The sequence below is a fragment of the Pipistrellus hanaki genome (genome assembly GCF_964339955.1).
Source record: "Pipistrellus hanaki genome assembly, chromosome: X".
Lineage (NCBI taxonomy): Eukaryota > Metazoa > Chordata > Mammalia > Chiroptera > Vespertilionidae > Pipistrellus > Pipistrellus hanaki.
In genome coordinates, this window is record NC_140524.1 from 34,660,137 (window position 1) to 34,684,775 (window position 24,639).

General features: G+C 38.3%; 1 protein-coding gene across 5 annotated transcripts in view; it reads left to right on the forward strand.

The window, feature by feature from the left end:
- CUL4B (cullin 4B) overlaps positions 1 to 23,446 on the forward strand; it is a 47,308-nt gene extending 23,862 nt beyond the window's left edge. For 3 of the 5 annotated variants that reach the window (XM_084870355.1, XM_084870357.1, XM_084870358.1), the window contains exons 5-21: positions 317 to 386; positions 1,240 to 1,313; positions 2,776 to 2,938; positions 3,079 to 3,168; positions 3,467 to 3,549; positions 5,565 to 5,632; positions 6,562 to 6,680; positions 8,126 to 8,318; positions 9,198 to 9,302; positions 10,557 to 10,667; positions 11,133 to 11,218; positions 12,572 to 12,679; positions 13,510 to 13,623; positions 14,309 to 14,414; positions 15,483 to 15,655; positions 17,852 to 18,004; positions 23,283 to 23,446. In XM_084870355.1, coding sequence (XP_084726481.1) covers positions 317 to 386; positions 1,240 to 1,313; positions 2,776 to 2,938; positions 3,079 to 3,168; positions 3,467 to 3,549; positions 5,565 to 5,632; positions 6,562 to 6,680; positions 8,126 to 8,318; positions 9,198 to 9,302; positions 10,557 to 10,667; positions 11,133 to 11,218; positions 12,572 to 12,679; positions 13,510 to 13,623; positions 14,309 to 14,414; positions 15,483 to 15,655; positions 17,852 to 18,004; positions 23,283 to 23,378 — 1,912 coding nt within the window. In that variant the 3' untranslated portion in view covers positions 23,379 to 23,446. Of the gene's footprint in view, positions 1 to 316; positions 387 to 1,239; positions 1,314 to 2,775; positions 2,939 to 3,078; positions 3,169 to 3,466; positions 3,550 to 5,564; positions 5,633 to 6,561; positions 6,681 to 8,125; positions 8,319 to 9,197; positions 9,303 to 10,556; positions 10,668 to 11,132; positions 11,225 to 12,571; positions 12,680 to 13,509; positions 13,624 to 14,308; positions 14,415 to 15,482; positions 15,656 to 17,851; positions 18,005 to 23,282 lie in introns of all 5 variants that reach the window. The other 2 variants (XM_084870354.1, XM_084870356.1) reach the window with 1 other exon arrangement.
- The last annotated feature ends 1,193 nt before the right edge of the window (positions 23,447 to 24,639 follow it).

Here is a 24,639-nt window from a genome sequence, read left to right on the forward strand (position 1 = left end):
TGCCTCCTGCACGCTCCCTATTGGGGATCAAGCCAGCAACCCAGGCATGTGCCCTTGACCAGAATCGAACCTGGGACCCTTCAGTCTGTAGGCCGACACTCTATCCACTGTGACAACCCAGCTAGGTCATGACTTGTTTTTTAGGTATTTTTAGTGAGATATAATATTTTTACAGTTTAAGAAATGGCATTTTGTTCTATAAGTACTATTAGTTTCATTAGTATGTAAGGTATTCCAAATTTAAGACAAATGTACTCTTACTTTGCACATGCCACTTGTATTAAGCACTTTAAAATATCCTTGACGAACATCTCACGGACTCATTGGATAGTGTTCTTTTTCTAAAGAAAATTGATAGATGCTGGCAGAACCACTGTAGACAAATGGTAAGCTGGAAAAAGTATTACATTTCAGCTAAATATTATAGTTAAAAAATAAATTTCTTCAAATACAGGAATGTTAGTTTTAAAAGCTATGCAGTAAGGGCCTGCCTCCATATCTGTTCTTCTGAATTGGAAACTAATTTTGTTTTGTTTTTCTGTTTTGAAAATGCAAGTTATAGGTAAACAAGCATTTAATTTTTTCAAATGTTCATTGATTTGAGAGAGAAACATTGATGTGAGAGAGAAACATTGATTGATTGCCTCCTGTACATACCTCTACTGGAGATCGAACCCAAAACCTAGGTATGTGCCCTGACCAGGAATCAAACCTGCAACTCTTTGGTGCCTATGCCAATACTCTTAAGCATTGAACCACACTGTCCGGGGCTTGATTCCGTTTTTTTATTTTCAGTTACTTTTAAAAAATTTATTGATTTTAGAACTAAAGGAAGGGATGGAGAAATATATATTTTATATTTGTTGTTCTACTTATTGGTTGATTCTTGTATGTATCCAGACCAGGGATCAGACCTGCAACTTTAGAATATTGGGATGATGCTCTGACCAACTGAGCTACCCCACCAGGACCTCAGTTACTTTTCAAGTTGCAAAGAAGTCATAGGATCATTTTGAGTGACCCTTTTCTGAGAACTACAGAAGGATAAAGATAATAGAGCAGCTTAATAAAAATTGTATGGCCATATTCTGTGGTATATCTGTTCATCTGTATGTTTTATCCTAGTAGTCTAGTATATATTCAAGCAAATGCTACAATTTTATTCTTTATTGAGCAAGTATTGCAGCCTCACAGAATATAAAAATTGCTTGATTTATTTTTTTTATTTTTTATTGACAGATCATGATCAGGAGCATTTTTTTGTTTCTGGATAGAACTTATGTTCTTCAGAATTCAATGCTACCCTCCATTTGGTAAGGATGTTAGAAAAAATTTTTTTAAAGATTTGTTAAAAATCATTTTTAAATCTTAATTATACTAATTGGAGAGACTAAGTAATGTGAATATTCTCTTAAAACCTCACATTTGGGTTCTAAAAACTTATATATGGCAGTTTTACCTTCTTAATTATGTTTTATGCTAATATTAGAGATAGCTAACATTCACTGAGCCTATAATAATTTATAAAGTTCTTCTATGGGAATTAAAAGTTCGCTCTGAACTATCTATAAATGTGTATTATTTTGTTGTTGATCAAGAATTTGCTTGTTATCTTTTTGTTGTGGTTAATCCTCACCCGAGGATATTTTTTCATTGATTTTTATTTTATTATTATTTTTTTATTCTTTACAGAGAGGAAGAGAGAGGGATAGAGAGTTAGAAACATCTATGAGAGAGAGACATCAATCATCTGCCTCTTGCACACCCCCTACTGGGGATATGCCCACAACCAAGGTACATGCCCTTGCCCGGAATCGAACCCAGGACCTTTCAGTCCGCAGGCTAATGCTCTATCCACTGAGCCAAACTGGTTTCGGCTTTCCATTGATTTTTAGAGAATGTGAAAAGGATGAGGAGAGACAGAGAGAAACATGGATATAAGAGAGACACATTGATTGGTTGCTTGGGGCCTGCAACTGAGTACATGCCCTTGACCAGAATCGAACCCACAACCCTTCAGGCTGAGGGCTGACTTCTCCATTCATTTATCCAGGGATGCTCATTATCTTTTAATAATTTTATGGAAAATTCCATTTATACAGGAAAATTCCTTCTATACAGGAAAATAGAATAGTGTAATGAGCTCTTCCCCCACCATGTGTATCTAGCATCTACCTATAGCAATTATCAGAGTTGCTGATTTTTGAATACTAAAGCCAGATGACAAATGACCAATTAAGCCTTCATTAACAGTACAGTGAAAACCATTTTATAACTTGAACTAATTTTGTCTCTTTAATTTGACCAAGGAAGAAATCCACCAAAGGAGATAATATAATAAAACTTAGTTCTAGAGGAAGATAGTTTAGCCTTATTTCTCATTAGAGACAAAATGAGTTTCCTGTATACTTTAGTCTAATAATGTTATTTGAAACTAGAGGCCCAGTGCACGAAATTTGTGCACAGGTAGAGTCCCTAGTGGCTGCCAGCTGCCAGCTGGGGCCTTCCTTCCCTGGCTGCTGGCCACTGGCTGGGGGCCTGCCTTCATTCTGCACCACCCCCTGGTGGTCACATATCATAGCGAGCGAGCAAACTCCTGGTTGGTCGAACTCCTAAGGGGACACTTTGCATATTAGGCTTTTTTATATATAGATTAAATGTGTGGATTTTATCCTTTTACAATGGCTGTTTCAAAGTCTGAAGTCCTAATTAACATATTTGTCTTTCCAGAAGTGGTGTCGCTGTCAATTAATTTAGATTATATTTTTATTTTAGGGACATGGGACTGGAGTTATTTAGGGCTCATATTATAAGTGATCAAAAAGTCCAGACTAAGACAATTGATGGCATTCTTCTGTTGATTGAGAGGGAAAGGAATGGTGAAGCAATTGATAGAAGTTTACTCCGAAGCCTTTTAAGCATGCTCTCTGACTTGCAAGTAAGTTAACTACTTTACTTAATACAGAGCTGATGCTTATCCCTAGTTTGATGTGTAAAAACCAAATAACGCTGTTTACATAAAGAACATTCAATAAGTAGCTAATGAATAAATAAACTCCTGTATTTTGTTTCTCCCAGATTTACCAGGATTCTTTTGAACAACGATTTTTGGAAGAAACTAACCGGCTTTATGCAGCTGAAGGCCAAAAATTAATGCAGGAAAGAGAGGTATTTAAAAGTCATGATTACTAAATCCACTGTATTCACAATAGACCTTACTTATAGAACATAAGCTGCCCTTTGCATTTATCTTCCCAACATTGTGATGCTTTTCTCTCACTTAGGTGCTCCTTTCTTTTCTCTCTTCTTAAAGGCCAGAATTCTGGATCATAAACTCTACCTATAATTTTACATATGATTCAACCCTGCCACATTTGGCAGGGCTGCTTCCAGGATCTTTTGGACTTGACATTTTCTGAATGATTTATGGGGAGGAAAACAATAATATAAAAAACTATCTTTGTAGGTTCCTGAATATCTTCATCATGTTAACAAACGTCTAGAAGAAGAAGCAGACAGACTTATTACTTACTTAGATCAGACGACCCAGTAAGTATGACAAGCTCTGCCTAATAGCCTTAACCTTTGTTGTGGAATTGCTTAAGGCACTTTAGGCATCCCTCAGTATATTAGTAACTATATTCAGATGTGACTTGAGATTGCTTAACAATTGTTTTTATAATATAATCTTTAAGTTGTTATTTGATTAAGGTTAAGGATATGATTATTGGTTGTATGTGTTTAGGATATAATTTAAAAATAATGTTAGAAGCAGGTTATCTTTGAAATCTTTGGGACAAATAAATTTAGTAGGTGTGAATAGTAGAAACTGTTTCTGTGCTCCCCTATATATTACCAAAATAAGGAGTTCCAGTAAGCAGCATCGATAATTTCTTTACCTTCCTAATAAAAGCAGAAAAACCTGAAAAAGTCAGCCATAGCAAGACTTTGGAAATATTTATTCTATATAATCATCATCCTATATATTATAATAAAAGTCTAATATGCAAATCAACCGAACGGTGGAATGACCATTTGCTGTGATGTGCACTGACCACCAGAGTGGGTAGGCGCTTAATGCAGGAGCTGCCCCCTGGTGGTCAGCGTGCTCCCACAGGAGGAGCACCACTCAGCCAGAAGCCCTGAGCCAGGCTCACAGCTGTCAAGTGCAGTGGCAGTAGTGGGAGCCTCTCCTGCCTCCATGGCAATGCTAAGGATGTCCGACTGATGGCTTAGTCAGCCATCCCCCAAAGGCTCCCAGACAGGGGGTGCAGTCCGGGCTGAGAGGCCCCCATCCCACTGAGTGCACAAATACTGGGCCTCAAGTATTTAACCCTTTGCACTCCGCTGTCCCCTCTCAGGGGACATCGGAATTCTAGCATATCACTCGGATGTCCCCTCTCAGGGGACATTGCAGTTTATTAGTGATTACGGGGAATTGAGTTATTTCAACGCACTCCGCCGCAAAGTAGCGTCGAGTAGCTGGTAGCCAATGTCCAGAATGGTTCGGAGTGCAAAGGGTTAATAAAGAGGTAATATGCAAATTGACTGTCACACCCTTGCACAAGATGGCTGCCCCTATGTGGTCACAAAATGGCCACGCCCATGTCCACAAGATGGCTGCCACAAGATGGCTGGCAGTGGAGGGAACTTGTGGGTGATCAGGCCTGCAGGGGAGGGCAGTTAAGGGCAACTAGACCTGCAGGGGAGGGCAGTTGGGGGCAATCGGCCGGCAGTGGAGCAGTTAGGTGTTGATCAGGCTGGCAGGGGAGTGGTTAGGGGTGATCTGGCTGGCAGGTAGAAGCGGTTAGGGGCAATTGGGCAGGCAGGCGAGCGGTTGGGAGCCAGCAGTCCTGGATTGTGAAAGGACTGAGGGGTCCCAGATTGGAGAGAGTGCAGGCTGGGCTGAGGGACACAGCCCTCCCCCCCAGTGCATGAATTTCATGCACTGGGCCTCTAGTGTATATATAAAAAGCTAAGTGACCAACTGACCAGCTGGTAGGTACGATGTGCACTGACTACCAGGGGGCAGATGCTCAACTCAGGAGCTGCCAAGCAACAGCAACTTTGCAGAGTGCCCTCTTGCTCTCCAGGACCCCTTGGGGGATGTTGGACTGCTGGTTTCGGCCTGATCCCTGCAGGCCAGGCAGGGGACCCACCTGCGGGAGGGACCCTGATCACTCTGTGGACCCCCGTTGAGCTCCAGCGCCAGCTCGGTGCAGTGGCCAGAGAAGGACCACAGGAGATTGGCTCCAGGGTGTGTCGGGCCTGTCTCACCCAGTCCAATCCCACTAGCCACTTTCTAATTAATTTCTTTTCAATGTGCAGGAATCCTTGCACTAGGCCTCTAGTTTATTTCATAGTGTAAATCAAGTTTTGAAATACGCAGTATTTTCCTTCTTTTAGGCATAGAGTAATGCTGATCACCAATAAGTTTATACATAGGATAGAATATTAAAATGAACATAAAATGCACTATTTGATTTTCTCACCCAGAAGAGGCTTTAAAATTTTAGTAAAGTCAAACCTCGGTAATTCTAAACTCTTTTTTTTTTTCTTTATAGGAAGTCATTAATCGCTACTGTAGAAAAACAACTTCTTGGTGAACACTTAACAGCAATTCTTCAGAAAGGTAATTGGCAATTTATAAATCAGGCAGCAGCAAACAACTGAAACAAATTTAAAGATTAAACTTTTAAAAGCTTGACAGCATGTGGTGGCTGCACTTGTAAGGATGGATACAATCCTTTTTTCCTATTCATCACAATAAACTTTCAAGAGGTGCCCCTTTCCTTAACTTAAGATATAGGAGCTGAGATGAGAGAGATCCATCAATACTGGTGAAGAAACAGTGGGAATATGGGAATTCTTGATTTAATTCGTAACACTACAATAAGAAAAGGCATTCTGTTTGGCATTAAAGTGTTTTTGTTTGTAGCATATAAAACCAAGCACTTCTACCAAGCATTGCTAAGTGATCTTAGAGTATACCCTGCATTTACTTTGATAATGCCAGTGATAGGTAAAAAAAAAAAGTCTTTTCTCTTCAACCATCTTTTCTTTTGTATAAAATGGGTATATTTTAGAACTTGAATATAGTAACACTGTTACTTCATTCTGAAAATCAAATACATTAGGACCTCATTTAAACTTGGCCTATTAATGTATGGTTCTTGATATACTACAGGCCATATCCAATACTTTGAAATACAGCTATGTACACTAATGCCAGGTATAGTATGGCTACTAGAGAGATGAGATTTTTATAATGTGCATTTACGCAAATTTATTTTTATAAATTGGTTTATACATTTGATCTACCATGCTAAATGGTACAAGTTGTTACACAATTGTTTTTATATAGGTTAAACTTTCCTATGTTTAGTTTTTACTTGGAAAGGTGATTTTCTATTTGGGTTTAATTTAAAGCAAATCTCTATATAAAATCCACAGACTAGTCATAGTTCAGGCCAGTATTGCAATAATAATTTAACTTAATTTTCATTAAAATATCTGTCATTTTTGTTTACTTTTTAAATATCAAAATGTTTCAAATTTCAGGTTTAAATAACCTTCTTGATGAAAACCGAATTCAAGATTTATCTCTTCTGTATCAGCTCTTTAGTAGAGTTCGAGGGGGAGTTCAGGTTCTCTTGCAACAGTGGATTGAATACATTAAGGTACTAACAATTAACTTGTGATTTTTTTCTCCATCATGGTTTAATCTGTACACCTAGAGTGCATTTCAGCAAGTATTTTTTACTAGTACTTGTTAGGTCCAGTATTTTTTAAAAAATGTTAGCCCTACCTAGCCAGTTCTGCTCAGTGTCTAGACTCAGCATTGGCCTGAGGACCAAAAGGTCCCAGGTTTGATTCCGGTCAAGGGCACATACCTTCATTGCAGGCTCCTTCCCAGCCTGGGCCCTGGTTGGGGTGTGTGCAGGAGGCAGCCAATCATTGTGTTGCTCTCACATCAATATTTCTATCTTTCTGTTTTTCTTCTACTCTCTCTAAAAATAAATGGGAAAACAGCCTTGGATGAGAATTTAAATAAATAAATAAATAAATAAATAAATAAATAAATAAATAAAATTTTAATCCTTAGAGGACATACTTAGAGGGAGGGAGGGAGGGAGAGAGAGAGAGGAAAGAGAGAAAAGAAACATGGATGTGAAAAAGAAACAACAATTGGTTGCCCTGAAGTGATCAAACCCAGTATGTGCCCTTACTGGGAATCGAACTGGCAATCTTTCAGTGCACAGGATGACACTCAACCAACTGAGCCTCTCTGGTTGGGCCCCATTTTTTAAAGTAATGGGTGTTTTGAGAGCAGACAACCTGAGAATGATAGCTGTGTGGTAAATCAGCAATGAAACGTTTACCTTCTTGATATTGTCTGTAATTTCTAACTACAATGCTTATATAGCAGTGAATATGGAAAGAGGACTTTTATTAGATCCAAAATTTCCTTTCTTAAGTCTTTTCTTTCTTAAATCCGAAGGCAGATCACCATTTTTATAAAACTTAAAGTTGACTTCTTTTAAAAAAAAAAAAAAAAAATTAAAAAAAAAAATTAAAAAAAAAAAATAAAAAAAAAATATATATATATATATATATATATATATATATATATATATATATATATATATATTATTGACTTTTTACAGAGAGGAAGGGAAAGGGAGAGTTAGAAAAATCGATGAGAGAGAAACATCAATCAGCTGCCTCCTACACATCCCCTACTGGGGATGTGCTCACAACCAAGGTACATGCCCTTGACTGAAATCGAACCTGGGACCCTTTAGTCTGCAGGCCAATGCTCTAACCCTGAAACAAACCAGTTCGGGCAAAATTGACTTCTTTAAAAGTAGGAAAAAGAGCCTAGAGACTTACCATCATGTCCCATTATGATATTGTATACTCAGTGCTCATTCTTTATTTTGTGGTACAGAGGAATGGTATCAGTCTAGATGTTTTATCACTTTATTTTGTCCTGACTTCAGAAACAGCTTTATTTTACTTGTTGAGATTTAAAAATATGTATGCCTACTTAAAATATGATTTGGGGATTGTTTTCATTGTGGATAATTCAATTTTAGTAAAAAGTGGTAATTTTTGTTTTTAGGCATTTGGCAGCACAATTGTAATTAATCCTGAAAAAGATAAAACCATGGTTCAAGAATTGCTGGATTTTAAAGATAAGGTTGACCATATTATTGACATCTGTTTCATGAAGAATGAAAAATTTATCAACGCCATGAAAGAAGCATTTGAAACATTCATTAACAAGAGACCAAACAAACCTGCCGAACTTATAGGTACTTTTCCAGTCTCTTTTCCCAGTTATTAAATGTTTTTCTTTTATTCATAAAATTACAGTTAATCTGAAATTTTGGCAGGATGGCAATATATCAGCACCATTTATTTGATGTTGCTTAGCTGGTAGTTTCTAAGAAACCGAATGTAAGGACTATTAGTTCTTGAAACTAAAAGACTCAAAGCCAACCTGTCAGACATAATGTTCTTTCATTGTACGACAGTACATTGGACCCTATTTATTTTTGTTTATAACAAGCTCGAGATCTATTTTATAAGCCCACAGCAGTTTAGAGGACCAGTGAGCTATTTTTTAGAGGCTCATAGTTAGGGGTACTAGAAAGTATAGCAGAAATTAAAATTGCCAATGAGAAAATGAAATGCTTAGGACAAAAACAAACCAAATAATCTGGGCCCTCTTCGTGTAAGGGTGTGATTTACTGTGTTTCTCAGGTTTTCACACCTCAGTACCCCTTAATATCAGAAGAAGATTACTCTGAGAAGGTATAGGGTCTCTGCAAAAAGGATAAAATTTCATTGGTGTATTACTTTCACTTAAATTTTTTTTGCAAATTTTGCCTTCAGCTCTGTTATTCATATGGTTTGTGTTAATAGAAAAATAGTGTTTTAAGATTGCTTATCATCATTGTAAAATGGATGCTTTATTGGAAAGTACATTAGGTCTGGAGCCAGAAGACTTGGATTTGAGTTAAGACTGTAATATTTGCTAACTCTGTGACATTGTTTAAAGAAATGCATGTATACCTCTGAAGTACTGAAAAACTCAGTATATCATACTTCTGTTTGGGTATATGTAATGCCCAGTATGATAAGGATATCTGTGATCACTAAACAACAAACTCCCCCACCCCCCATTTTAGCCAAGTATGTAGATTCAAAGCTTCGTGCTGGCAACAAAGAAGCTACAGATGAGGAACTTGAAAAAATGTTGGATAAAATTATGATCATATTTAGATTTATCTATGGTAAGTTTATTTTAATTTTAATATTTTTCTTTTAAAACACTCAACAGAAATTAGCAACCTAGAAGGAGTATTATTTGGGAGTTAATGTAAAATTCTATTTGGAATATTTAAAATTTGATTACATTCCTTGCATTTAATTCATTGGGATGCTTGAGGAATATTATTTAATTGCCCTATGTTTTGACTTTTCCATTATTAGTAGCCTTGATTTTTGTTACTTGTTGTAATCTCTAGAGTATTGATGTTAAAGCTACTAATTGACTAAAGCTTTTCTTTTTTTAAATTTATTTTTAAATTTTTTTTCTTAATCTTTACCCAAGGACAGTTCTCCATTGATTTTTAGAGAGAGTGAAAGGGACAGAGAGAGACAGAGAGAGAAAAACATGGATGTGAGAGAGACACATCAGTTGGTTGCCTCTCTCACACGCACACTGACCAGGGCCAGGGGATCAAGCCTGCAGCCTAGGTACATGCCCTTGATCAGAATTGAACCCGGGACCCTTTAGTCTGCAGGCTGGCACTCTATCCACTGAGCCAAACCAGCTAAGGTGACTAAAACTTTTCCAAAGAAAAGTTAATGCAGTCTTAATTCTTTGTAGCAAGGAACTTTTTTGTTAATCCTCCCTCACCCTAGGGCTCTGGTCAGCAAACTGCTGCTCTCGAGCCACATTCAGCTCTTTGGCCCCTTGACTGTGGCTCTTCCACAAAATACCACGGCCTGGGCAAGTCTATTTTGAAGAAGTGGTGTTAGAAGAAGTTTAAGTTTTAAAAATTTGGCTCTCAAAAGAAATTTCAATTGTTGTACCATTGATATTTGGCTCTGTTGACTAATGAGTTTGCTGACCACTGCCCTAGGGTTTTCCCATTGATATTATAGAGTAGAAAGAAGGGTGGGAGGGAAGGAGGGAGGGAAGGATAGACAGACATCGATTGGTTGCCTCATGCACATGCTGACCAAAACTGGGGATTAAACCTGCACTCCAGGTATGAGCCCAATCCCTTGACTAAGAATTGAACCTGCCACCCTTCAATGTGTGGGCCAATGCTCTAACCACTGAGAAATACTGGCCAGGGCACAAGGAACTTTTGAAACATCTGATACAAATGTCTGCTTCTAATATTTCTTGCATTTAACGAACTTGGATAAAATTTATATTTTAAATATAATAACTTGGCATAATGGTGTGATTTATTAAATACTTCAGAGCAATTTTGTCAGAACTTTTAATTGGAATGTTTTATTATTTAAAATAGGCAAGGATGTTTTTGAGGCCTTCTATAAGAAAGATTTAGCCAAACGCCTGTTAGTTGGGAAGAGTGCATCTGTAGATGCTGAAAAATCAATGCTCTCAAAACTTAAACATGGTATGTTTGTCATTCTTTCTGTTCATTTCTTCTTTAATTTCTGGGAAGCTGGGGGGGGGGGGAGAGGTGTTAGCTTAATTTTTACTGTTTTGTCAATTATTCTATGTTCATGTGATGAAAATGTAAATTAAGTAAGCTCATGGGGTTTCCTGCTTATTTTTGCAAACATATCCAGAGCTGTTGTGATTCTTAAAAATAAAAGATTCTTCTTGTTTTTATTATTTGTATAAAATATTTTCTGTTTATTTTATTCCTAAATAGGAGATAAGGTTACTACTATAGGATTAAAGAGTTTGATTCTCAATTAGTGGGGCATACACTTTGGGGTAGGGATTTTTTTATTCTTATGAATAATTACAAATCATAGTTCATACTATTACTTTGTTTTACATTCATGTTTTTAATTTTAAATTCCTTGTTTTTAACCAATTTGAAATATTATAAATGTATAAACATCTTTAACAGAATGTGGAGCTGCTTTCACCAGCAAGCTTGAAGGAATGTTTAAAGACATGGAACTTTCTAAAGACATCATGATTCAGTTCAAACAGGTAAAAGTGAGTTAAACTCTTACTTCATCCCTTGAACTTAAATATATTTAGTTATCTCCTTGCTGTGGTTTGCACTGAAAAGGATAAATAGAAACATGTTTTTGTAAATATTTCATAGCAACGTAAGTGAAATGTAAGTATATTTGGCCTACTTTAATATTTTCAATGTATACCCATAATAACACAAAAATAGAAATACAGCCGAAACTGGTTTGGCTCAGTGGATAGAGCATCTGCCTGCAGACTGAAAGGTCCCAGGTTCGATTCCGGTCAAGGGCATGTACCTTGGTTGCCGGCACATCCCCAGTAGGGAGGGTGCAAGAGGCAGCTGATGGATGATTCTCTTTCATCGATGTTTCTAACTATCTATCCCTCTCTTCTTCTCTGTAAAAAAACAATAAAATATATATATATATATTTAAAAAATAGAAATACACATATAATATCTTAATAAAAAATAAGAAGAAAAAAATAAATAAAGTGTATTGAGCTGAAGTCAGAACAAGAAAAGCTGGAGCTAGATAGACCAGGAATTTTTCTAGCATCTAATCACTGTTGATGATTCACATGTTGAAAGCTGGCAATGGAGAGGGAGGAGATGTGACAGAGTGGTTGTGTAAAGCCTTTAGGAACATTGGCAATGAGAAGCTAGATCCACAGTTTCACAGATGTTGTGAGAGGTAGTTTTGAAATATTTAAAAACATAGGGAATAGTGATAGCAAACGAGATTTTCTTCTCTTAGGGTTTTAATAGTGACCTCTTTACCACTATATTGCTACAGCGGGAAATGAGAGTTGAAGACTCAAGAGCAAGATCAGAGTCAGTAGGATCATGGGTCCTATGGTAGCTACAGAATAGGGTTTATCTGCTTTGCCCTTTCCCTTTTTTCTTCCCTCCCCACTTCAGGTGACCCCCTGCAAATAGGCGGTGGAGCAAGTGAAAAACCAGAGACTTGGGCTGGCTGGTGGGGTGAGAAATGGGGTTTCTGCAAAGTGTTCAAATTATATAGGGGTCTCCAAAAGTGGGGACTACAGGTGGTATGGGGAAAACAATGGAGAAGAGATCCTATAACAGCCCAGCTATATGTGAGAGACCACTTAAGTTGATAATGCCTCTAACAAGGTCACGTGACCTTGTGTCATTGTAACAAAATGTTAACCAGTGCACTTTTATAGTGCATTTAATATAGGCTTCATTTGTAGTCCTTTAATAGTTGCCTTTTATTTTAGAGATGGTCAGCATTTGCATGTAATTTTATAATGGGAAACTTCTTGAATGGGTCATTATTATGAAATGAAATGTTTGCATTTTTAGTTTTAAAATCTCAGTGTGTGTGTTTGGTCTTATTGTAGTATATGCAGAACCAGAATGTACCTGGGAATATTGAATTAACTGTGAATATCCTAACAATGGGTTATTGGCCAACATATGTGCCTATGGAAGTCCATTTACCGCCAGAGGTAAGAGTTGCTGTTTAGAACTTGTGTTATAAGCATAGAAATACATGACACTTATATTTTGTTTGTCATTGAAAAATACTTTTAATAAAAGTTTGTGTCATTAAGCACACCAATACAAAATGCCAGCTATTTTAATATTTTACTCTTCTATTTGTATTACTTTTGCATTAATATCATTAGAGTATAAAAATGCCAAGTTTCTGGGTTCAGGGCTGATTTCCCTGTGTCTTCTTTCATTTTCCAAGATATACTCACCTCTCTGCTCAGTGCTCAAAAAGTCTTGCTCATGTGTCACCTGGGGATTGGATAGCTGAGGGATGATTGCTTGAATAAATCCATCCTAACTCCTTGGGGAAATGTTGAACTTAGGACTGAAGCTTAGAAAAGGGGTTAAGACTAGAGAGAGAGAACTGAAAATCCTCCAGGGAGTAGATCTCTCTCATTAGGAGGGAGAATGTGTAAACAGGAAGAAGACGGCTGAGGCAGAACTTTGGAAAGGGCTGTCATTTGGAAGGTGGTTGGAGAGAAACCTGTGAAGAAAACCAATAAAGAAGCAATAGTGAGAGAAAGGATCTAGAATGGTGCAGAAGCACAAAAGGCATTGGAGGTAAATGTTTCAAAAGAGGGAATGATTAAAGCAAGAGTGTGAAGACTGATAAATGCCATTAGATTTGGTAATTGGGAAATCATTGCCTTATATCAGTGATCAGTGGGCCTCTTGGGTAGTCTTAAAAACACCCAGAAATTAGTATACGCGAGGTAAATATAAAGAGTGGTGAATGTGTAATATTGGAAACAGCTTAAATAAAGCTTTATTTTATTTACTGTAGATGGTAAAACTTCAGGAGATTTTTAAGACATTTTACCTAGGCAAACATAGTGGCAGGAAACTTCAATGGCAGTCGACCCTAGGACACTGTGTGTTAAAGGCAGAATTTAAAGAGGTAAGTGGATGTTCCCCACACTTAATTTTCATGTTCATCTTTGATATTGAGGTCATCCCTCCTAACTTGTTTATAATTGTATCCTTAATGCCTATATGACAGTGATAGCTTTTCACAGTTTTCTGTATATTATAAGAATTTGGTCCTTTCCACAGTTGATTTGACCGTGCTGGAAAACCAAGAACAGTAACTCTTTTACCCACTCTTTCCCCACCCATGGATGTACTAGTAGAATCTACTGCCACTTCTTGACAGAAAACTTAATTTCTTGTTGTTGGGGGCTAGAGAATAGAGTTCCTGCAGCTTTTCATGACTTACCTGAATCAAAAAAGTCAAAAATGCATTTGAAATAGTGATTTCTTGCTGCTCATGATAAATAATCTGTAATGACAAATAAGAAGGCTAAGATATTAGTTTTCATTGCTTTGTTGTTCAGTTTTAATTATAAGGCTTTAAAAAAGACTTTAGAAAGGTCACCTAATACTTCCTCCTGTTTTAGGTAGGACCACACCTAAGCCCAATACTGAACATACTGGCTTTTCTGGATACTGTTAATCCATGTTTCTAAGTCCAATAATTGAAGAGAAAAAAAAGGTTTCCCTGTAAGAGAGTAGTTATTTGATTAATGTTTCATGTGTTAAAAAAAAAAAAACCTGATGGCTAAACACTGCTATTTCTCCAACAGGGTAAAAAAGAACTCCAAGTGTCTCTTTTTCAAACACTGGTGCTGCTGATGTTTAATGAGGGAGAGGAGTTCAGTTTAGAAGAGATCAAGCAGGCTACTGGAATAGGTTTGTGTTGAATCAGTTGATTAACAAGCATTATTCAGTGTCTACTCTGCACTCTGTTAGGTTAAGAGCTCTGGAGGGATATAAAGGAATAATCCCTCTCTTTGGCACTCCTAATGTACCATGGGAAAGGGGAAAATGACACTTGAAATAATTTCAAGTACCAATGTGTGGTGCTGACTCACAGTGTGTAAGGAATTTGGAAAAGCAGGAGATCACTGTGGAGTGGTATATTTGGGAAAGCCTTTAGGAAGGGGGTGGGACTTAAGCTGGACCTTCAAGCTTTAGTTATGGAGAAAGCGTATGGTGCAAGTGGAAATATTGTGAGAAAAGACTTGGAGGTAGCAATGAGCACAGTGTGAGCAGGAGTCATGAAAAGTTTAAGTGCAGCACAGAATAGGGAGATTAAAAAGTTAGGGTAAGATGGGTAGAGACTTACAAATCTAGGAAATGAAACATATTGTAGGGTCTCAAGTGTGTGACATAATGGAAGTGACTTATACAGGGTAGCTTGGAAGATGAAGAAGTTCCAGTCCAGTAGCTAGTGGGGTAATTCTGTCATAAAATGATAGGGGCTTAGACTAGAATGAGGCCAATGAGAATGGAGAAGAGGCATCTCTAAGGAAGCAACAACTTACTAGATAAGTGGAAGATGAAGGGGAAGAAAGATAATTGCAGGGTTTCTCACCGGAATAGGTTGGTAGATTCATGACTAACAGTTGGAAAAAAGACCCAGTTTTATGGGGAAGATGATGAATAAAATTTTGAACATACTGGAGTAGATGATAGTAAAAACAGCCAGGTGGAGTGTCCTTCAAATGTGGGGCTGGAAGAAGTGAGATAACATTTCTGAAGGTTTGGCAGTTAATTCACATGGAATGGTAATTGAGGTCTTTAGAGGATGACCAGGGGAAAAAAGCCATTAGATGAAATACAGAGGGAGTCATTGGTGACCGTGGGGTAAAAAAGAAACAATATTAATAGAGGGATGGGATGGAAGCTAGATTGAGGTTGAATGTAGCTATTGTTGATGAGCTATTATAAATGACGAAGCCACTATTTCTTCTTCAGAGGATGGCGAGTTAAGGAGAACACTGCAGTCTTTGGCCTGTGGCAAAGCTAGAGTTCTGGCAAAAAATCCGAAGGGCAAAGATATCGAAGACGGTGACAAGTTCATTTGTAATGATGATTTCAAACACAAACTTTTCAGGATAAAGATCAACCAAATCCAAATGAAAGAAACGGTATTTCTTTTACATTCTCCTTATCCTAATGCTCTGGAATTATATGTGTTCATGATAAAAATTGATAAAGAAGATTGTTTTTTTATTTTTTAAATATATTTTATGATTTCTTACAGAGAGGAAGGGAGAGGGAGAGAGAGCTAAAAACATCGATGAGAGAGAAACATCAATCAGCTGCCTCCTGCACACCCCCTACTGGGGATGTGCCTGCAACAAAGATACATGCCCTTGACTGGAATCCAACCTGGGACCCTTTAGTCCACAGGCTGACATTCTTTCCACTGAGCCAAACCAGTTAGGGCTATAAAGAAGATTTTATAGCTATAATATTACCACTGGTGTTAATGTTTTCTATGGCTATCTCTAGCTCAGTGTATTTCAGTACTTGATTTTGCGTGTTTTATTTGCAAGGGAGGTGCACACAGTTAGACTTAATATTGAACATAGTTTTATATCCTGCTCTTTGTGTTTAATATTAAATCTTTAGACTTCTTTCATGCTATTAAATAAATATTTGACAAAATGACATAATATTCTTTTACAGGGCTAAAAAATTTTTAGTATTTATAAATAAAACTGTAAGAAACCTCTTTGTTACCTAAATCTTAATCTCTCTGAGCCTCCACTTATGATAAATTCATGGAAGTAGATCTGTTGGGTCAATGAGTATGAACGTTTGAAGCGTCTTAATACATTATGTCACATTGTGTTCCAGAAAGGCTGTACCAATTTACACTCTTGTCTAGCAGCATGACTGCCTGACTTAACAGTGCCCTCACCAGCACTAAAGATTGTATTTTCTTTTTAAAATTTTTGCCAACTTGCTTGATGAAAAATCTGAATGATTTAATATTTCTTTGATTAACAGTGAATATTTTGTTGGGTTTTGCCTTTTGAATTTATATGACTTTTATTAAGGAACCATAGCATTAATTGAAACCAGGAAAAGTTTTAATGTAGGACAGAGGTCAATATCTCAGACAAGTTCCTGTTTTGTTCACATTCACATCAAAGATGTGATATTCCCTTAGAACAGTGGTCAGCAAACTGTGGCTCGTGAGCCACATTCGGTTCTTTGGCCCCTTGAGTGTGGCTCTTCCACAAAGTACCATGACCTGGTGAGTCTATTTTGAAGAAGTGGTGTTAGAAGAAGTTTAAGTTTAAAAAATATGGCTCTCACAAGAAATTTCAATTGTACTGTTGATATTTGGCTCTGTTGACAAATGAGTTTTCCAATTACTGCCTTAGAAGATAACTGTCCTTTTTAAACATTTATGCTGTATCAGAAAGAAACTGCTGGTAAAAAGCCCAAACTATTCTTTTTTAAAAAATATATTGTATTGATTTTTTACAAAGAAGAAGGGAGAGAGAGAGAAACATCGATCAGCTACCTCCTGCACACCTCCTACTGGGGATGTGCTTGCAACCAAGGTACATGCCCTTGACTGGAATCAAACCTGGGACCTTTCAGTCTGCAGGCCGACACACTATCCACTGAGCCAAACCAGTTAGGACACAAACTATTCTTTTGATGTAAGTGATAAAAGTTATATTTAAAATTTTTTTTATTCATTTATTTTTCGGAGAGAGAGATACAGAAACATCAAAGATGAGAGAGAATCCTTGATTGGCTGTTCCCTGCATGCCCTATACTGAGGATTGAGCCTGCAATGCCAGGCATGTGCCATGACCAGTAATCGAACCATGACTTCCTGGTTCATTGGTTGATGCTCAATCACTGAGCTACACCAGCAGGGCACAAAAATCATTTTTAAAAATTTTGACTCTTGTTAGCTTAGCTAGTTAGTACGATATTTTGAGACAGAGGTCAGTGTCAATCATTTTTACAGAGAAGCATACAAAAATCTACTCAACAACTCCTTGTGACACATTTAGAAGGTTTCAAGGACAGAATAAAATAACCAATTCTATATTATCTGGTGTCTACTTCTAGAAAAACAACTCAAAGATTGTATTTTTTTATTAACTAATATTGATATTACTTCATAGGTACAGGGCAATATAATTAGGACATAAAGAAGCTATGTGTTTTTCCTGTAATTTACTGTATTTAAAAAGGTCCTGTAGATAATTCAGCATATTTAGTGCATTAGCAGTGTTCCTAAAATGTAAAATTAGTGTAAGTAATCAAGTTTAACTTCAGATACAATTCCTAAGTGAAACTTTTTTTGTTAGGTTGAGGAACAAGCAAGCACTACAGAAAGAGTATTTCAAGACAGACAGTATCAAATTGATGCTGCAATTGTTCGAATTATGAAGATGAGGAAGACACTTAGCCACAATCTCCTGGTTTCAGAAGTGTACAACCAGTTGAAATTTCCAGTAAAGGTAGGTACTTCTGTGTTTTTATATTGAGCTTGTCCTATATAATAAAAGCCTAATATGCAAATAGACTGAACAGCAGAGCAGCCGGTGGGGGGTGGGACCAGCAAGCTGTCAGTGTCAGCCAAGGCGGGTGCCAGCGGGCACAGAGGGGACAGCGATTGGGGGGTAGTGGCTACCAATGGCGGTGGAAGCTGGCAGCGGGTCAATGGGAGTGCTGGGCTGGAGCTGCCACCTGGTGGTCAGTGTGCTCCCACAGAGGGAGTGCTGCTCAGCCACAAGCCAGGCTAATAGCTGGCGAGCACAACGGCATTGGTGGGAGCCTCTCCTGCCTCCATCACAGTGCTAAGGATGTCTGACTACAGGCATAAGCCATCAGTTGGACATGCCCCAGGGGCTTCCAGGCTGTGAGAAGGCTCAGGCTGGGCTGAAGGCTCCTCCCCCCTACTCCCAATTACACAAATTTTTGTACACTGGGCCTCTAGTTATATATAAAAGAATACATATTTTCAAACATGAATATTACAAATATAGTTTTTAAAAAAGTATTTTAAAATTTATTTTAGGGTGCAAGGGGGGAGAGAGACAGACAAGATGTGAGAAACAGCAATGGGCTGTCTCCTGCACACCCCCTACCAGGGGCTAAAACTACAACCTGAGTATGTGTCCTGATCAGGAGTTGAACCATTGACCTTTTGGTGCACAGGATAATGTTCAACCAATTGAGCCATACTGGCTAGGGTGAGGGACAGAAGTTTTAATTTCTCATGTTCATATATATGATTCCAAAAAACCTTTGTTGTCATGTGGGGGCAGCTATGACAAAAGAGGGAAGATATTTATAAAAGCTCTTATACCTGGAAGTTTAGCTGCTAAATGAGTCTTTGAAGTTTTCAAGTTCATTTACCTTTTGTGAACTTCTTTGTTACTTTTGTTATTTTTTTCTCCTTGAAATACCTTGTTATAGCATCCTATCTAATAAAGAAGGAATATGCTAATTAACCCTCATGCCATCACAAAGATGATGGTGCCCATAGTCAATAAGGAGGGAATATGCTATAATTGACTGCCCCGCCCTCAAAGATGGTGGTGCCCACAGCCACAAGACGGCGGCACCCATTCCCCTCAGGCCCACCACCAGGGTGGTAGGTGCGCGGCAAGGCTGGTCCCGCCCCCACCTCTGGAGTCTCCTAGTCCCCTCGGCCCCCCAGCCACCCAGGGCCGGCCCAAGGCGCAGGAAAGACTCAGATGGTGTCTGCTCAGCTGCCTAGGGCCAGCCTGAGGCACAGGCAAGCCTCGCATGGTGACTGCCCAGCCGCCCGAGGCTTGTGCTGCTGGCAGTGGCAGCAGCAGAGGTATGATGGGGGTGTCACCTTCCCCTGATAGTTGGGTCACCTCCCACCCCTGGGGGCTCCCGGACTGTGAGGGGCCAGGCCGGGCTGAGGGACCTCCCTTCCAGTGCATGAATTTTCATGCACTGGGCCTCTAGTAGGGAATATAGTTAATAATATTGTAATAACTATGTATGATCCTAAGTATACTAGAATTATCAGGGGGATCACTTCATAAAGTATACAATTGTCTAAGCATTGTGCTGTACATCCAAAACTAACCTACAATATAAAAACCTCATATGCTAAGTGTCCGACCTGTCGACCATTCAGTCGACCACTCAACCAGTCTCTATGACAAGCACTGACCACCAGAGGGCAGACGCTCTAACCAGTAGGTTAGCTTGCTGCTGGGATCCGGCTGATTGGAACTGGGTGAGTCAGGCTGAACACACCCTGGAGCCCTCCTGCAGTCCCCCCTGGCCAGCCAGCCAGCCAACCTCCTGCGGTCCCTCCCCAGCTGGCCGGCCCCCATTGACCCCAATTGGGACTGGGTGAGATGGTCCCGATTGACCCTAATTGCCAGCCAGGGCGAGGGACTCCACCCATGCATGAATTCGTGCACTGGGCCTCTAGTATAAAATAATACTGAATGTCAGTTGTAATTGAAAATACACACACACACACTCTCACACACACACACACACACACACACACGTATATGTACATATATATTAATAGCTTGGTATTTGACAAATCTGGTTGTTTTAAATTAAATCGTTTGTTTAGTTAGCTTATATGAGTATCCATTAGAAAGTCTATATAGATAACTAGCTATCATTAAGCCATATTTTGAAAAGTTTAGCAATAGTTCTGGCAAACTGAAATTGGGTATTAAATAGACATTCTAGTATAAATGCCCAATAATAGACTTAGATAACGTGGTGGTGTACTGCACTGTTTTCCAAGTTTTATACAATTTCCAAACACTTGTGGTGATAAAATTTTGGTAGAGTTTGGCTAGACTATTGATGTTCTCATGATCTTTGGGCTTGTTTTTTCTTTTATAAAGTGGTGATAGTAAAAGGTCTTACTTGTAGATTATTGTGAGGCTTAAATTAGATAATGTATGTAAAAAACTTGGTACTAGTCCTGGAACATAATAAGTGCTCATTAGCTATTAATGCTAATAAGGTAGGCTTTCTGTCTTCTCCATACCTAACACTGCTGCCTCATTACCACATTGTTACCCTTATGTTCTGCCTTACAACCATTCCCTTCCAGCCAGAGAGATACTGATGCTAGAGAAGGTAAGAGGATCACTATAACATTGTGCTGATAGTCTAGGTTCAACATAATTAAGAGAAAGCTATTTTGATTTTCAAATCTTGGAATTATTGGGTGATACTATGGCTGAAATTTTGGCTGCCTCACCAGACTACTTTCCCTCTTTAACCTTCTTGATCAAATGGTGATTATAAATAATCTGAAAACTATTAGCTAGTAAGATTATATTTTTATAGGCTAGATACAAAAGCCACTGGAATTTTGTCATTCAAGAGCTAGCTAAGAATATAGCTTTGAAAGTAAACATAAGTTTTCTCAAATTTTTTTAACCACAAGCAGGATTCAAAAATCCAAATTATTTATAGTAGGTAATAGTTAAATCTTACATTAAACCTGGAATACAAAAATCTGGATTATTAGCTAACTAGAGGCCTGGTGCACGGCGTTTCATGCACTGTGGGGGGTTGAGTCCCTTAGCCTGGCCTGCGCCCTCTCACAGTCTGGGACCCCTATCACGGCGTTTGGGGCTGCAACCAATTGGTGTGTGTCTCTCACATCAATGAATGTCTCTCTTTCTCTAAGTCTATTATTGGGCATTTATACTAATACCCAATTTCAGTTTATCAGAACTGTTGCTAAACTTTTCAAAAGATGGCTTACTGGTAAGTCCGGCTTCTGGCCGAGCAGCACTCCCCCTGTGGGAGCACAGTGACCACCAGGGGGCAGCTCCTGTGGTGAGCATCTGCCCTCGGGCCTTCAGTGCATGCTATAGCCACCAGTCCTGCCATTCGGTTTATTTGCATATTAGCCTTTTATTACATAGGATAATTCACTCATTAAGCCATTTGTTGTAGTATTCTTATATAGTACATTTATTTTTAATCCACACTCGAGGATATGTTCATTGATTTTTAGAGAGAGAAAGAGAGAGAGAGAGAGAGAGAGAGAGAGAGAGAGAGAGAGAGAGAGAGAGAGACATTGATCAGTTGCCTCCTATATGTATCCCAACCAGGGATCAAATGTGCAACCTAACAAGGAATCAAATCCATAACCTTTTGGTGTATGGATGATACTCCAACCAACTGAGCCACCTGACCAGGGCCAGTAATTCTTTTTTTTTTTTTTTTTTTTTTTTTAATATTTTTTAAATTGATTGCAGAGAGGAAGGGAGAGGGAGAGAAAAAAACAATGATAAGAGAATCATTGATCAGCAGTCTCCTGAACACACCCAAACAAGGGATCGAGTTGGCAACCTGGGCCTGTGCTCTGACCTGGAACCCGAAGTGTGACCCCTCTGGTTCATAGGTCAATGCTCAACCACTGAGCCACACTGCCAGGCGCCAGTACATTTTTTAAAAATAAACATGGAACCTGACTTTGAGAACTGTCTTTTGCCCAAATGTAAGGTTTGCCTGTCTTTTCAAACTATCTTGGCAAAATTAAATAGCATTTTGTCTCCCTAAACTTATAATGTGCTTCTCATATGAAGTTATGAGTTAGTTTTCTTACAGAATAGCTGGTTCTTCGAAGACCTCTTTAAAATAGAAAATGTTGTATAGTAATATGGCAAGGTGTGACAGTATGTGTATAGTTAAAAATATTCCTTAACTGGCTTATTTCCATTATACTTTATCTTTTAAAAAGTTGAGATTTTAAAAAGTAAAAATTAACCCTGGCTGGTATTGCCAAGTGATTTGAGCATTGGCCAGAGCACCAAAAGGTTGAGGGCACATGTCTGGTGTCAGGTTTGATCCCCACCCCTGTCAGGGCCTTTGGGGCTGCAACAAATTGGTGTGTCTCTCTCACATCAATGAATTTCTCTCTCTCTCTCCCCTCCCCTTTTTTTCTACCTCTCTCTCTCTTTTCCTCCCTCCCTGTCTTCCCTTCCTTCTACTGTATAAAAATCAATGGAAAAAATATCCTCAGGTGCCCAGCCAGTTGTTGAGCATTGGCCCATGAACCAGAAGGTCATGGTTCGATTCCTGGCCAGGACACAAGCTTGGGTTGTGGACTGGATCCCCAGTAGGGATGTGCCGATCTCAATGATTCTCTCCTCATAGATCTTTCTCTCTCCCCCCCCCTCCCTCCCTCTCTTCCTCTATTTTCCTCCCTCCCACCCTCTCTTCCTCTCTCTCCCTCCCTCCTACCTTCCTTCCTTCTCTCCCTCTCTCCCCCTCTCTCCCTCTCCTTCCCTTCCTCCCTCTTCCTTTTATTGAAATCAATAAAAACATATTTTAAAAAGCCTCGGGTGAGGATTAACAAAAAACAAAAGTGAAAAGTTTTAAAAATTAAGGAGATTAACAACCAAACAGTTCCTTTTTTAGATGATGATGATGATTTTAATCCTCTGCAGAGGATATTTTCCCATTGATTTTTAGGGAGAGTGGAAGAGAGGGAAAGACAAGAGAGAAATATCGATGTGAGAGAAACACATCAATTGGTTGCCTCTTGCACATGCCCTGACCAGGGCCAGAGCCAAGGAGGAGCCTGCAACCAAGGTACATGCCCTTGATTGGAATTGAACTCAGGACCCTTTGGTCTGCAGGCCGAAGCTCTATTCACTGCCCAAACCAACTAGGGCCATTCCTTTTTTTAATGGGGTGTTGGTGAATGGGCTTGAGCCAGTGACTATGAGCTTTGCACTGAAAACTTGCTTTCTCTTACAGCCTGCTGATCTTAAGAAGAGAATAGAATCCTTAATTGACCGGGACTACATGGAAAGAGATAAAGAAAACCCAAATCAGTACAACTACATTGCATAAAAGTTTGGCCTTGGAGCATTTTGTGTTTCATGCTGTAGCCAGTGGATAAACTTAACTTGTTGATCCTATATTGTTTGACTTCTTTTATACTACCGATGACCAAATGAAGCAGTGTAATGGAAATAGTTGAGTGGACATTTTCAGTGGTTAACATGCCAATTAAAAGAGTAATACTTACCTTTAAGAAGAATGTTGTTGAACTCTTTGCATGTTATTTAGTATGATGTACAGAAAACTCTTAAGAAAGTATTTGGTCTTCATGATTCCTCTTTGGAAATAGGGAAGAGGTCCCCATGGCTATTAAAAAAGGGGGGTTCTTATACACCATTAATTATGAAGCAAAGGTTTATTTGCTTAAAATGTCATTTAAAGATACTTAAACTGCATGCAAACTTTATTTACTGTACAGAGTTCTGGATGTATTTATCAAATAGAAAAACCACCCTGGACTTGGTTGTTCACCTGTTTTGTGATTTCCCTTGAAAAGAAAAATAAGTTGTCGCAACTAATTCCATTTTACTAAGTAATGTTCTGTTACACTCAAAGGGATGCTTTGAAAAATTTATTTGGAAACAAGTTTTCAAGTAGAGGGACAGTTGCTTATATAATCTTATATATACACATCCTCAAATGTTCCATTTATGGCTGTGAGATGTGTGTATATGGCTTAGCCTTGAGTTTACTGTGCTAATTAACAGGTACTTATAAAAATAGCTGAAATAGAAAATTGCTGATCATTTGTACTAGAAGAACAAAATAGAGAAAAATCCATCTTTCTTCATATTAAAAATGTATACAACATGAACGTTGCAAAAGAGACCAAAATCTGCATATTTTGTAAATTTTTACACAACTAAAAATTCATCAGGTAGTTTTCAACTTCATTTAGACTTTAATGTTGCTTGAACAGTTTTGTGTTTAACTTGGACCAATTGTAGATTGTTACAAGCTTTTTAGGATTTAGCATTCTTATTTTTTATTACCAAAGTTTTTTTGGGGGGAAGCACCCTAACTCTTTGTTGGTAAATAAGCCTTTACTGTCTTTTATTCTAACTTCCTAAAGCCCTAGTTGTAAAGATCCCCTCATTTTCTCCACACATTCCCTAGTTGGGAATTTCAAATTCTATTTCATGCTGATCTTGTTTCTTTAAAAATTGTTTGAAGATTTCTCATGACCAGGCACCTACTTTTCAGGGGAATGTCCTAGGATTGTTCAGACATAGAATATAGCAAAAGTATCGTTTTTCAGATTGATCTTGAG